This window comes from Prunus persica, chromosome G6 (genome assembly GCF_000346465.2).
Source record: "Prunus persica cultivar Lovell chromosome G6, Prunus_persica_NCBIv2, whole genome shotgun sequence".
Taxonomy (NCBI): Eukaryota; Viridiplantae; Streptophyta; class Magnoliopsida; order Rosales; family Rosaceae; genus Prunus; species Prunus persica.
Genome location: NC_034014.1, coordinates 16,056,267 through 16,070,654, shown reverse-complemented (window position 1 = coordinate 16,070,654; position 14,388 = coordinate 16,056,267). Strand labels below are relative to the sequence as shown.

Genomic DNA, 14,388 nt, shown 5'->3' with positions numbered 1-14,388 from the left:
CAAGACGCCTCCGACCATATTTCCAAGCTCACACCATCCATGTCTTAACCAACCAACCGCTCCGACAGGTGTTGCAGAAGCCAGAAACTTCTGGGAGGCTGGTTAAGTGGGCCATTGAACTTGGCGAGTTTGATATCCATTACAAACCCCCGCCCGGCTCTAAGGGGACAGGCCGTTGCTGACTTCTTATCCGAATTCACGGAGCCTCAAGCTTCGGCAGCTACCCAGCCCATAACCGAACCCAATCCCCCTCCCAGCCAGGACCAAACCCCCACCGAAGGCAATCTCGACCTAACCCAGCCCCTGTGGACCTTATTCGTAGACGGCTCTTCTAATGCCCAGGGCTGTGGGGCCGGCCTTGTTCTCATCTCCCCAGACAAGGTTGCCCTCGAGTACGCCCTTCGCTTCAAATTCCAAGCCTCCAACAATGAGGCCGAATATGAAGCACTCTTAGCTGGTCTTCGATTCGCCAAAGAGATGGACGCCAGGCAAATTCAGATATTCAGCGATTCACAACTCGTGGTCCACTAGGTCAACCAGGACTTCACGGCTAAGGATGCCTCTATGACGGCCTACCTCCAGCACGCTCGGCACTTGCTGGCGACCTTCCACGCCCACTCTATCAAGCAAGTGCTGCGCTCCGAGAATAGCCATGCCAATGCACTAGCCAGGTTGGCATCAGCCTTGGAGCAAGGAATGGGTCGCCACATCCACATCGAGTTTTTGGCCCAGCCCAGCACACAAGCCCCACTCATCTGCACTATTGATCACAGCCCTACATGGATGGACCCCATCCTCCAGTTCTTACAGAACCAAACACTACCGGCTAATCCGGCAGAAGCACGACGCGTTCGCCATCGCTCTGCCCGTTACCTGATCATTAACGGCTCCTTATACAAGCGGGGTTTCAGCCATCCTTACCTCCGATGCCTGACTCCAGAGGAGGGTCACTATGTCCTCCGAGAAATCCATGAAGGCATATGCGGTAACCACTCGGGCGCACGCTCGCTGGCCCATAAGGCAATCCGCCAAGGATACTTCTGGCCATCGCTCCACACTGACGCCCAGGAATTCACCCAGAAATGCGACAAGTGTCAGCGATTTGCCAACATTCCACAACTCCCGGCTGAACCGTTGACTGCCATCGTCAGCCCTTGGCCATTTGCCCAATGGGGACTGGATCTCATTGGACCTATGCCAGAGGGCAAGGGCCAAGTCAAGTATGCAGTTGTGGCCGTAGACTACTTCACCAAGTGGGCTGAGGCCGAGGCCTTGGCCACCATCACTGCGGCTCGCATCGAATCCTTTGTGTGGCAAAACATTGTATGTCGCTTCGGCATCCCCAACTCCATCGTCACCGACAATGGCCGGCAATGTGACAACGCCAAATTCAAACAATTTTGTTCCAACCTCAAGATTCGTCTGTGTTTCGCCTCCCCAGCCCATCCTCAGTCCAATGGCCAGGTCGAAGCCGTGAACAAAATTATCAAGAAGACCCTCAAAACAAAACTTGACAAAGCCAAGGGCTGCTGGCCAGATCTACTCCCAGAAGTACTCTGGTCCCACCGCACCACCTTCCGCACATCCACGGGTGAAACGCCGTTCTCCCTATCATTTGGAACCGAGGCCGTGGCTCCGGTAGAGATTGGCCAGCCCACATACCGAACCTCCACTTACGATGCCACGGCCAATGACGAGCAGTTGGCCCTCAACCTCGACTTCATTGACGAGCTCCAGGACCAATCGAGCATGCGAAATGTCGCGTACAAACAACGGATCGCCAAATATTACGAATCCCGAGTCAAGCCCCGTGCTTTCAAAATGGGGGACTGAGTCATGCGCAAAGTTTCCTTGGCTACCAAAAATCCCAACGAAGGTACCCTCGGCCCTACATGGGAAGGTCCTTATGAGATTATCAAAATCTGCCGCCCCGGCACTTATCAGCTTCGTGATTCCACAGGCAAGACGCTGCCTCACCCGTGGAATGCTGACCACCTCAAGTACTATTACAAGTAAACATATCTGGACCCTAGGACAATACTTTGGTCTTGATTATTTACTGTAAGGTAGAAGTAAGGTATCTAGACCCTAGACCACTTGTACCTTCTGCCTTTCGGCATCTATTTCAATGAAATGCCTGACTCCGGCTCATTCTCATGCACTCACATTGTTATCATTTTTACTAACACAATTGATATCAAACCAAGTCTCATATCATAAATAAAAACACCCTTGCTCCAGGCAAGGACAAGTGTTCATACATAAATAAAATAAACAGTGTTCCAACACAATCACTAAAGTACAAAATCACTATAACACAACGAAGGCAACGCCTTCAAGACTCGGTCGACGGGGTATCCTCAGTGGCCGGCTCAGCCTCTGGTGTCGGGGCGCTAGCATCAGCAGGAGGGGTCTGTGCAGGAGGCTCGCCACTGGTGTCAAAGTTAATCTCCACCGAGGGGTTGAACCTAACCAACCTATCTTCCCAGCGAAGCTGCTCATCAACCAGTCGGTCCATGATATAGCTCTTCAGCTCCTCTGAGGATCGGAAGGACTCAATCGCCTCGACTCGGGCAGCGGCCACCTCCTCGGCCTTCGATCTCTTCAGCTCCTCCACCTCCTTGGCCAGGGCCGCCTTTTGAACCAGCAAGGCGTTCTTCTCTCGGATGGCCTCCTGCGCCTCCGCCATTTTGCTCTTGGCTAGCTCATCCCGCCTCTTCAGCCTCTGGATCTCCTTGTCAGCCTTGGCCATGCTGACGTACATCTCGCCAAAGGCCTGCAAAACAAAAACCATGTTAGTCAATCCACACAAAAATAAACCAACACAAATACATTCAAAAAGGGCCTAAACACTTACATAGGCAGAGGTGAGGATCGTCTTTTGGGCCCGGTCAATGAAGGAAGAAGCTGGAGTCCTCGCCAGAGCCTCAGGGTCGCTCTTCACGCCTTCCAGGAAGACGTTCACTAAAGGCACCTCCTGCCGGTGCATAGCCAGGTTGACCTCCTTCTTCTGCTGGCGTAGCCTGCCGAAGTCTACCTTCTCTACCCCTTCAGCGAACACGTCCTCCATGCCGAAGGGTAGCTTCGGCGGTGCCTGCAGATCAAAGGGCGGAAGTCTCGGCCCTGACCCCATCACATGTTGATGAGCCTCCTCCAAGGCTTTCCTTTTCCCCAGCACGTCCGCGACCCGACCCTCATCATCATCCTTGGGTCGTTTTCCAGCACTCTTCTCAGCTTTCTTGGCCCGAGACTCCCTCAGCCGCTTCTGCATCTCGACCTCATCAATGTCTACGGCCACCTTCGTACTCCCCCTTATGATGCCAGCCACTGTCAAAACAAACAAAGCAATTCTATTACTCAAACTCACAAAGGCTCAGCACACAACAAAAAGATAACCCAGGTACTTACTTCCTTGCAGCAGTCCGGACTCAAACAAATTCTTCTGCGTGATTAGGTTCCCGCACTCACGCTCAGTCTCTGATAGCTGCGCCCTCACCCACTCAACCTCGTCTTCTTGCTCCTTGGAGATAGGGCCCCACTTCACCGAACCTGCACCGAGAGTTAGAAACTACTTAGCCATTTACACTGGCACAAACAAAATACAGAACCAAAAATAGGAGCCAAGACAACACAATCAAGCATTAGACAATCTTAAGGGATGGGGCCAAGGACCTATAGACTGGAAGTGGGTAGGAATGTGCTGGACAACGCTCTTCCCTGGAGGACTCTCCCAGTCCCCGTAGGCCATGCGCCACCTGTTCCTCCAGGACTTTTGCGTTGTGGGCTTGTGTCCAATAAAATAGCCCCTCTCCTTCGCCTTTCGGCAATTGGCCTGTACCCAGCCAAAAGTCCCCTGCTGCTTCGAAATGGGGTACAGGTACATGAATTGCTCAAACGTTGGCTCCCTTAACCCAGCCAACCACCAAGCAATATACACCCCATGAAGAAGAATCCAAAAGTTGGGATTATACTGCCCCGGTGCATACCCCAACTTGGCCAACATCATCTGAACCCACGGATGAAACGGTAGTCTGAAGCCGTGCCGATACATATCTGTAAAAATCATCACGGAGCCATCCGAAGGATATCTGACTACATCGGCCTCCGTGGGTAACCTCAAGCCCACATAGGCTGGCACACAAAAATCTTTCCGCAGCTGGGCCAACTTCGCTTCTGTAAGCGTATTCCGCCTCGGCAATGGGACACCAACCCGAATGTCTACTCCCTCTGACATTGAAGGCCCGGCTATACCCACGGACCCTGATGGTGATGCCTGGTTACTCGAACCCACCTCTTGCGTATGAGGCAAGGCTAGAACCCGGTTCGCTATAGCCTCTAACTCTATATAATTCCTCTGCATCTCCCTATATGCAGCCGACCCAGAGTCTACCGCTGGCTCACCCCCCTCACCCCCATGCCCTATCATCCTACTTTCTATAATGCCTTCTACCATACCCTCTGTCCCTGAACTCTCCTCTTCAGGACAAATATATTGGCTGGGCTCTTCACTCTCAGTGTTATCCCCACCAAAGGCAGAAGGGTCAGGACTTTCTCTATTAGAACTTTCAGACATCTACAATATGCACAAACAAGAAAAAGGAACTAATGCACATGCAGAGATGATCGAAGCACAACAACAAAAATTTGGCAAATCTACATGTTCTTTGGTATCCAGGCAAGAATTCAACATGTTCATACAAATGTTCAACATGTTCATCATATTCATGCTCATGTTCACTGTGTTCTTCCTAGCCTTCAACATGTTCATGCAAAACAATACATTTCAATTCAAAGGTTCTAGCGAAATAAGGTCTAACCTTATTCGTAGCACCACGAATGGATCGCCGGAAATCACCTCAGCCACAAGCACCACCACAAACTAATCGCCGAAAATCGCCTCTCCTCTCCTTCAAATTCTCACAATTTTTCTCAACTCAACTCAAGTGTGGTGCCTTCACCACTCCAAGTTCCTATTTGTAGCCAACTAAGGGTACCCACGCCTCGTTTCACGAGCAAACCCTAGCACCCTTTCATATTCCCTCATAAATCCCTTGTACCTACACACAATTTGAAATTCAATTTTCATACAAAAACAACAAAAAAAAAACAAAAAATATGGGAAATTTTAGGGGTCTTGCCGAACGGCAAGGCCCGTGCAAAAACAAAATGGAGTCCCCAAAATTTCAAGTGTGCTAGCCTACTTCACAAGCCCAATCCTATTACAAGGCTAAGCCCAAATTTGATCAAGGCACCCAAATCCATTTCACAACACATATCATGGGTGGCTTGCCGAACGGCAAAGCCCGGGACGCAACAAAAATGGGACTCACCTGCCGCGTGGACGGTCTAGCTCGAGAGGCTATGTGACAGCGCAAAACCCCAGCTATATTCGGCCCAAACCACTCTCAGCACCCAGCCCGTGAAGCCCACTCGTCCAGCTCCAAAAACTGCCAAGCCCTTTCGCCCGAAGCCGTGCTCACAAATGCCCGACGTCGCCAAGCTCCTTGCCCGAAGTAGTGCTCACAAAACAGCCAACACCACCCTTGCCGATCGGAAGGTTTCAGCAAGTAGCTCAACGAACCTGCGCAGCGCCTGCCGAAGGCCCTAATCCCGTGCTCCAGCTACGGCGCCTGCCGAAATAACCCCAGCCACGGCCTGCTGAATCTGCCCAGCAACACCGCCCCTCGACAGCCCCCTCGAACAGCACCAGGACCTGCCGAAGCACAGCTCCTGTCTTGCCGAGACAGCTGCATCGCCCAGCTCTTCTTGCTAAAGCCGCCTGCCGCAGGACACCCCAGCCGTCGCCAAGTCTCTTGCCGAACGGCAAGAACGGTGGGCAGCTCTTCCTTTGCTGGACACCACGACAACCCAGCTGCCGCGCAGCCAGCACCTCCTCGGACAGAACCTGCCGAAGGACAACCCCGATGCTTTGCCGAAGCTTTGACCAACAACGCTAGCAATGGACAAAGGGCTGCCGAACGGCAAGGGTCTTCAAAATCAAATCGGTGCTGCTGCCTTGCAGACGGCTCTAACCTCGTGCCTTGCCGAAACCAGGACCTGCCGAAACGTCTAGCCACACCCGTGTGCCTAGCAACCTCCAAGATTTGCCACACCCGTGTGCCTAGCAACCTCCAAGATCTTTCTACTCCAAGGCTTGACCTCACCCTTGCTCAAAATTTCAACCACCTCCAAATTGCCGAACGGCAACAATCCACCCAAAACTTTAATAATCTCCAACCTGCCGAACGGCACCTTTTAGCAACTCCTATGAGGTTTTTTCTCCTCTCAATGCCAAACCCTAGCCCCCCTACCTGCCGAAGCCCACCACAAGCCCTTCTTACTTGCCGAAGGCCCAACCCAAGAAAGCCTTCAAGCTCTCTCCACATGGCCCGACCTTTCAACAACCAAAAAAAAAAAAAAAAAAAAAGGGAGCTAGACCCTTGCCGAACGGCAAGGGCCATGGAGGAACTATGGAGAGTCCAAAATTTTCAAATGGCCCGGCCATGGAAGAATTGGAGTCTCCGAAATTTTCCACAAGACCTGGCTCCTTCGAAGGTCTGGCTCCCCTACTGACCCAGCTCCCATCTTATCTGCAACATGCCCAAGTACCCAGGTACCCAGCTACCATGTGTTGACGCAACTCCTAGCTTGCCAACTTGGGGGACTAGGGAGTGCCCTACGACTCCCAACGAAGCTGGAATGCTCGGTTACAATTACAAAACTCACAAGTTCCCAACCCAGAAGTTACTTCTCGACCGCGAACTTGGGGGACTACTGTTTACACCATAATGAACCGAGCAGACCCAGCACCAAAGTGACTAGCACCAAGGCAGCCACGCCTTCTCCTGTGCCGAAGGAAGACACACTTCCGAGGTGCCAGACACCTACCGAAGCTCCCAGATGCCAAACCTAATCTCCAGGACACGTGTCGCCACCACAACGGCTTGCACAAAGTCCCACATTGGAACTTTGTGCAAAGCTCCTACTTTCACTTCCCTATAAATAGGGAACATTACCCAGGTAAAAAGGGTAACTATTCTCCCACTTTTACTGTTACTCTGCCAGAATTACTACTTGTAACTGACTTAGGCATCGGAGAGCCTTCGGCCGGCACCACACCGGTGTCCGAAGCTTAACGATTGCTTCTCCCACTTTGTCTTCTGCAGGTTTCCCATCAACCTATATTTCGCCAAGGGCCTCAGCTCTCTTCCCTGCTGAAGAGCCCGCATACCTAATCACTAAGTTGGACTCAATATTGGCCGGACCATTTTGAGCATCAACATTTATTTAATATATATATATATATATTTTGATACTCGGGTAATCTTTAAAATTTCATCGTGATGGAGATAGATCATTGCAATTGTTGGTCTTCAACCAAATTACATCCGATGGACCTTAAACACTGAGATCCCTCCAGTTTATGCATTATGTTGGCTTTGTTGACACAGAAGACATGAACGTCGTTTCTGGGAAAAGAAAATATACAAGCTTAGTGGGTTACTCAAGCAGCAAGCTGGCACAGATTATGTTTAGTAGTGTTCTACATTAGCAGCTCCCTGCCGAATCTGGCATTACTGTAGCATGTGTTTCACCTGGAATTGTGCAGACTAATGTTGCAAGGGATCTTCCCAAAATTGTTCAAGCTGCTTATCATCTAATACCCAATTTTATCTTTAGTGCTCAAGAAGGTTCCAGGAGTGCTCTCTTTGCAGCCACTGATCCTCAGGTTCCTGAGTACTGTGAATTGTTGAAAGCGGATGACTGGCCGGTTTGTGCGTTCATTTCTCAAGATTACCGATTTGCTCAAAAAGGGAATAATTTGTAAGAGTAAGTCGCCCTGGTCACATTTAAGTATTATAAAAAGTCAAGAGAATCTTTAAGTACTGCCTCGGGAAAATCACTCCAATTGAATTATGAAATCCCTAAAGCCCATGTCTGTCAAAACAAAATCTGCTTTAAAACTTCTTTTGTCTTAATTAAAAATATCACTGATGAAGTTATATTAGGTCTTCCATTTATCGCCCTTTTGTACCCTTTCCAGGTTGAACATGATAGTGTCATTTCCACTTGCCTAGGAGAAAAAATAAAATTTGAATTTTTGAGTAAACCTAAGTTACATAATTTAAAAAAATTCCAAAAAAATGCGGTCACTAAACCAGTCAAGATAATTCGAAATAAAGATAAACAACTAAGATTTCTTCAAGAAGAAGTTAAAGCTAAGAGGATTGAGGAACAATTAAGTCATAAGCCTTTACAATCGCAAATTCAACAGTTTGAAGAAAAACTAAAACAAGAAGTCTGTTCTGAATTTCCCAACGCGTTCTGGCATAGGAAACAACATGTTGTCAGCCTTCCCTATGTCAAATCCTTTAGTGAGAAATATTCCTACTAAAGCAAGACCTATTCAAATGAGCCAAGAACTAATGGAATTTTGTAAAATTGAGATTACCGATTTGCTCAAAAAGGGAATAATTCGTAAGAAAATCAGCATAAACATATCTGCAATACGCTCAAGTTTAAATTTATCCCACCATTTGATTGAAAATTGGTGAGATAGGACTCTGGTTTCCCAATTAACCTGATAAGACCATTTGAGGATCCAAGGGACTTTATACTTGGCAACAAAATGGAGAAGATTGAGGAAAAACAACTCAGATTTTTTGAACTTATTTTTATTAGTAAAATAATTGACTAAATCTTGCATAGGAGGAGGAAACAAATCAATAATTGGATCATGTTTTTCCCACCAGTGATTGAACCAGAAAGGAAAAGGACTCTTGAATTTGCTGTCGAAATTTAGTTGTCTCCGCTAAGAAAATTAAATTATTCCAAACTAATGTGAGATTTCTTGGGTTTAACATCTGCCAGTCACAGATTAGTCCCATAGATCGAGTTATCCAGTTTGCTGATAAGTTTCCTGACCAAATCCTAGACAAGAGTCAACTCTAGAGATTTCTAGGATCTCTAAATTATGTTTCTGACTTTTATCAAAATCTGAGAAAACAATGTAAGCTTTTATTTGATCGTCTCCAAAATAATCCTCCCCCATGGTCGTCTGCTCATACTGAAATTTTCAAACAGATCAAAGCTCATATTAAGACTCTTCCCTGTCTTGGTATTCCTTCTGCTAATTCATTTAAGATTGTTGAAACTGATGCTTCTAATGTAGGTTATGGAGGTATCCTCAAACAAAGAGTCACTTCTAGTCAATCCGAGCAAATCATTCTATTCCATTCTGGCACTTGGTCCCAATCTCAAAATAATTATAGTACTATTAAGGAAGAAATATTATCTATCGTACTATGCATTAATAAATTTCAATCTAATTTATTAAATCAAATTTTTTTAGTCAGAGTTGATTGTAAGTCTGCTAAGCATGTATTAGAAAAAGATGTTCAAAATATTGCATCCAAACAAATATTTGCACGTTGGCAAGCTATTTTGAGTATGTGTGATGTTTTGCCAGGAAGCCAACTCCTAGCTTTAGTCTATAGAATTTATTACAAAGTCACCGGTACAAATATGAATTTCCAAGCCTTAAACAAGAGCCTGAAGAGTCAAACACTGTTAATCCAGAGTCATACACCTGATGCTACTCTTAGAGTTCCTCACTCTATCAAATGGTCAGAAGTTACGCTCCCATCCGGTTGGACCTTAAACACTGAGATCCCTCCAGTTCCTATCCAGCGTAGTTTAAACGATTTAGATTACATACAACAATATTTAGTATGAGCAGACGACCATGGGGGAGGATTATTTTGGAGACGATCAAATAAAGGCTTACATTGTTTTCTCAGATTTTGATAAAAGTTAGAAACAGAATTTAGAGATCCTAGAAATCTCTGGAGTTGACTCTTGTCTAGGATTTGGTCAGGAAACTTATCAGCAATCTAGATAACTCGATCTATGGGACTAATCTGTGACTGGTAGATGTTAAACCTAAGAAATCTCACATTAGTTTGGAATAACTTAATTTTCTTAGCAGAGACAACTAAGCCATTTTGTTTAACTATTTGTAAAAACTTATGCAGATGTTTCTAGTGTTGTTCTATGGATTCAGAGAATATAAGCACATCATCAATATAAACTATGGAAAAATGACTGAAAGGATTAAAGATCTCATTCATTATATTCTGGAATTCACTAGGAGCATTCTTAAGACCAAATGGCATAACATTCCACTCATAATGACCAAATGGGGTAACAAAAGCAGTTTTATATCTATCAGACTCAGAAATTTGAATTTGCCAAAATCCACTCTTCATATCAAACTTAGAAAAGATAACTGAATTTTCCAATCGATTAATTAAATCTCTTTTGTTAGGAATTGGGTATCTAATCCATTCTAAGACAGTATTAAGTGGCTTGTAATTAATGACTAGTCTGGGGACTCCGCATTCTAACTCAGCATTTTTCTGTACATAAAAATCAGGACAAGACCAGGGTGACTTACTCTTACGAATTATTCCCTTTTTGAGCAAATCGGTAATCTCAATTTTACAAAATTCCATTAGTTCTTGGCTCATTTGAATAGGTCTTGCTTTAGTAGGAATATTTTTCTCACTAAAGGATTTGACACAGGGAAGGCTGACAACATGTTGTTTCCTATGCCAGAACGCGTTGGGCAATTCAGAACAGACTTCTTGTTTTAGTTTTTCTTCAAACTGTTGAATTTGCGATTGTAAAGGCTTATGACCTAATTGTTGCTCAATCCTCTTAGCTTTAACTTCTTCTTGAAGAAATCTTAGTTGTTTATCTTTATTTTGAATTATCTTGACTGTTTTAGTGACCGCATTTTTTTGGAATTCTTTTAAATTATGTAACTCAGGTTTACTAAAAAATTCAAATTTTATTTTTTTCCTAGACAGGTGGAAATGACACCATCATGTTCAACCTGGAAAGGGTACAAAAGGGCGATAAATGGAAGACCTAATATAACTTCATCAGTGATATTTTAATTAAGACAAAAGAAGTTTTAAAGCAGATTTTGTTTTGACAGACATAGGCTTTAGGGATTTCATAATTCAATTGGAGTGATTTTCCCGAGGCAGTACTTAAAGATTCTCTTGACTTTTTATAATACTTAGTTGGGATTAGTCCTTCTTGGATGCAATTAAGGTCAGCCCCTGAATCAAAAAGGGCGACTATGTTTAACTTAAAGCTTTTGACAAATATAGTGACTCTGGCATACCATTTCCTAAAATTTAGATGTTTAATTAAATTAACAGCTTGATCTTGGATAGAGTTTTCTTCATCTGAATTAATGGGACTCTCTGCTTTAGACTCAGAGATTTTCTTTTCTAATAGATTAATGAGATCTTGTTTTATTTCATAATTTTCACTTTGTAATTTTTGGCTTATTTGTCTTAACTCAATGATTTCTTTTTTAATTGTCTTTACTTCTCATTGTAAATCCTGTAAGGTGACTTCTTTCTTTTTGTTAAATTTTTCTAAGGTTGTGTTCAGACTTATCTTTTGGGTGGACTGTTTTTGTTCCTCGCGATTAATGACTTTTCTTAATTTCTTTAAATATTCAGATTTTAATTCGGGATTTTCAACTCTACTTATTAAATCGATTAACAATTCTTCTTGTTCTTCCTGTTTGGTAAGGACATTGATTGACTTAGATTTGCAGCAATTATCTTGACAACCAAATTGGATTCTGGGTGAACTGGATTGTGACTCAGAAGAATATATTTCAGACAACTCAGTGTGGCTAACCATGGTTTCGTTTTCACTTGACTCAGTATTTTCTAACTCAAGGACTTTAATTAATTTGTCTTTTTCTTCATCCGTGACTTATAATTGTTTGATTGTGTTTTTAACTTTACAATATTGGCATAGTGACCATACTTTTGACATTTATAACATTTCACTTTTCTTTTGTCGGTTCTTTTCTTAAAGCTGCTATTCTTATCTTTATTATGACTCTTTTTCCAATTTTTCTTAGGGGAGAATCTCCTTTTACTATAAAATTCTTTATCTTCATTATTGTGTTGGAATGACTGTTTTCTACGTGAATGATGGCGCTTTTTGCTAAACTGTCGGTTATGATAACTAAGCTTATTTTTTCGAGACGGGGGGATAGACATTAAACCATACTGTTCGCAGAAATTACCTAACTCATATTTGGCATAATTTCTTTCAGATTGGATTTGTTTACCAATTTTCATATCGACACACATCCGCATTCCGACTTGATTGATAGTACTGATTATGTTTCCATAAGTTAAGCTATCCCAATCAATATGACCTTGTTCATTACTAAGGGTTGATCGCATTTTATGAGCAAATAAATTCGGCAATCCATTAACAAATTTTTCTTTCCAAAAAGGCTGATTACTGTTGTCTCTAATCATGACTCTGGAAATAAATATGTCTTTATACCATCTAAAATCAGATAATTTGGGGCATCTCAAATTACTCAATTGATCATGTATTCTAGCAGTAGTATTACTAGGCGTTCCAATAAAATGATTGACTATTGTGTAAAGCAGGGTATTGACTCCATCTTCGATGCCTTGACCTATTTGTTCATCAAAAATAGGAAGACCATCTTCATTAAGTTTTAGCGAATGAATTATTCGTTGCTTAGATTCGTGTGTTAAATTATTGTCCCACCAAGAACGAAGAGTTCCTGTGAAACCTGTTTCTAATAGGGGGACAATTTCAGATTGTCTGAACTGTGATTGGTGATGTAACTATTGGCGACCATAGACATATGTTGAAGTTTATTAAGGATTTCTTGTTCAGAAAAACCATCAATATTCCATTCGTATAATTTATCATAAGAAACAGAAAACTGGTTTTGAGTATTTCGTTCTTCGAACTGGATATCAGGTGGCGTAGGCTTAGGATACCAATTTTTTGTGAAGCTAGTAGGGCTGACTCTGTTTGTTAATCTCTGTACTTGTGGATTAATTTCAATCAATATTTCTAAACGCATTTTCTATTTTAGAAATATTACTAGATTCAGTATCTATGCTAGCAATTGACTCTGACTCAGAGAAGTGATGTAGTATAAATAGAGGCTCAGACTGTTGAAGAGTTAGTATATATATATATATTAAAGACTTCAGCCTGAAGAAATCCTAGCTGCAAAAAGACCAAATCCAGGATGCCAATCTTCCCTTCGAGCCTCCAAACCCGGCCGGCCTCAATCTCTAATTGCCAAAAGCCCAAGGCACCAGCTGCAGAGATCCTTGTAGCCCCTGACGCCTCTGGTCACGAAAAAACTGGGCATCAGCTTCAACATTCCACTCGCACCTTCCAACATACCCTAGCCGTGAGATATCCTAGTAGTTCTGGGCGTGCCCAGCTGCATGTTGCAGCCCTAGCCACTTTCGAGCACAGCCCAGCTAGCCGCACTTTGAACTATGCCCAGCCTTATCTCGAACGACTCCCAGCCGCATCTCGCTCCAGGCCGGCCTTGCCCTTCAGCTTCCACGAAACCCCCAAGGTCCGGCCACAAGAATCCCGAGCTCTGGCCTGCTAAAAACCTCAAGGCCCAACTGGCCACACCTTGGATTTCACCTGGTCGAGAAACTCTAGCAGATTCGCCTAGCCATTTTTGAGTCTCCACTACAAATGCAGACCGGCTAGCTTTTTGCAAGAGGAGTGGCCGACCAAGGTATTTAAGGAGTGCCCGGCCCACCTTTTTGAGAAGTGCCATGGCCTTTAAAGAAAACATCTCGGCCGCATTTTTGAGAAGGCACCATGAACTTTAAAGAAAACACATCGGCCACCTTTTTGAGAAGGCATCTCGGCCGCTAGGAATTCTTCGACCGCTAGGAATTGTCGGACGCTAGGAATTCTTCAACCTCTAGGAGTTTTCGGCTGCTAGGAATTCTTTGACAACTAGGAATTCTCGGCAGCTAAGAATTCTCGGCCACTAAGAATTCCTCATTGGCAGATTGAGTGAATTTTGACCACCCCCAAACATCAAGTTTCCATTTTTTGTTAATATTTAACACAAATGCAATTGCATAAGGGTCATGCAATTATTCCCTTTCTGTTTGGCAATTGGCATATGATTTGACATGTTATTTTTCAATTGAGTTGTTACCATTTTAGACTCTTTTTTATGAGAACCGTTTTAGACTTTTTTTTTTCTTATTTCAATATGTCACCTCATCAAAGCTCTACTCAAGTTCATTATGAGTTGCTGGTTTTATTTATATGAATTATGATAGCTAGTTGTGGTTAATTCCTCTGTATTTTATGCCTAGTTTTTAAAAATCAATTGAGGTTGATAGTTCTAATTTTTTTGTTTCTTTTGTTTCATAAAATTGGTGAAAAGCTTGAAAGTCTTTATCCATCAAATTTTTTCACCTCGAGTTTTGTCTATGTAATTGGTTGAAATCAATTTCTAAAATAAGAACTATA

The 14,388-nt window shown here is 43.8% G+C and overlaps 1 protein-coding gene across 1 annotated transcript; it reads right to left on the bottom strand.

Moving 5' to 3' along the window:
- LOC109949676 lies at positions 2,336-3,740 on the bottom strand. Its single transcript, XM_020565769.1, has 2 exons — positions 2,858-3,740; positions 2,336-2,776 (listed from the first exon to the last, which is right to left on the bottom strand). The coding sequence occupies exons 1-2, from the start codon at positions 3,269-3,271 to the stop codon at positions 2,336-2,338; spliced, it is 855 nt and encodes a 284-aa protein (XP_020421358.1). The 5' UTR covers positions 3,272-3,740.

Coding starts and splice junctions, on each gene's coding strand:
- LOC109949676 (XM_020565769.1), bottom strand. CDS start 3,271: ATGCAGAAGCGGCTGAGGGAGTCTCGGGCCAAGAAAGCTGAGAAGAGT. Junction 2,777..2,857: donor CGATCCTCACCTCTGCCTAT/GTAAGTGTTTAG, acceptor TTTGTTTTGCAG/GCCTTTGGCGAGATGTACGT.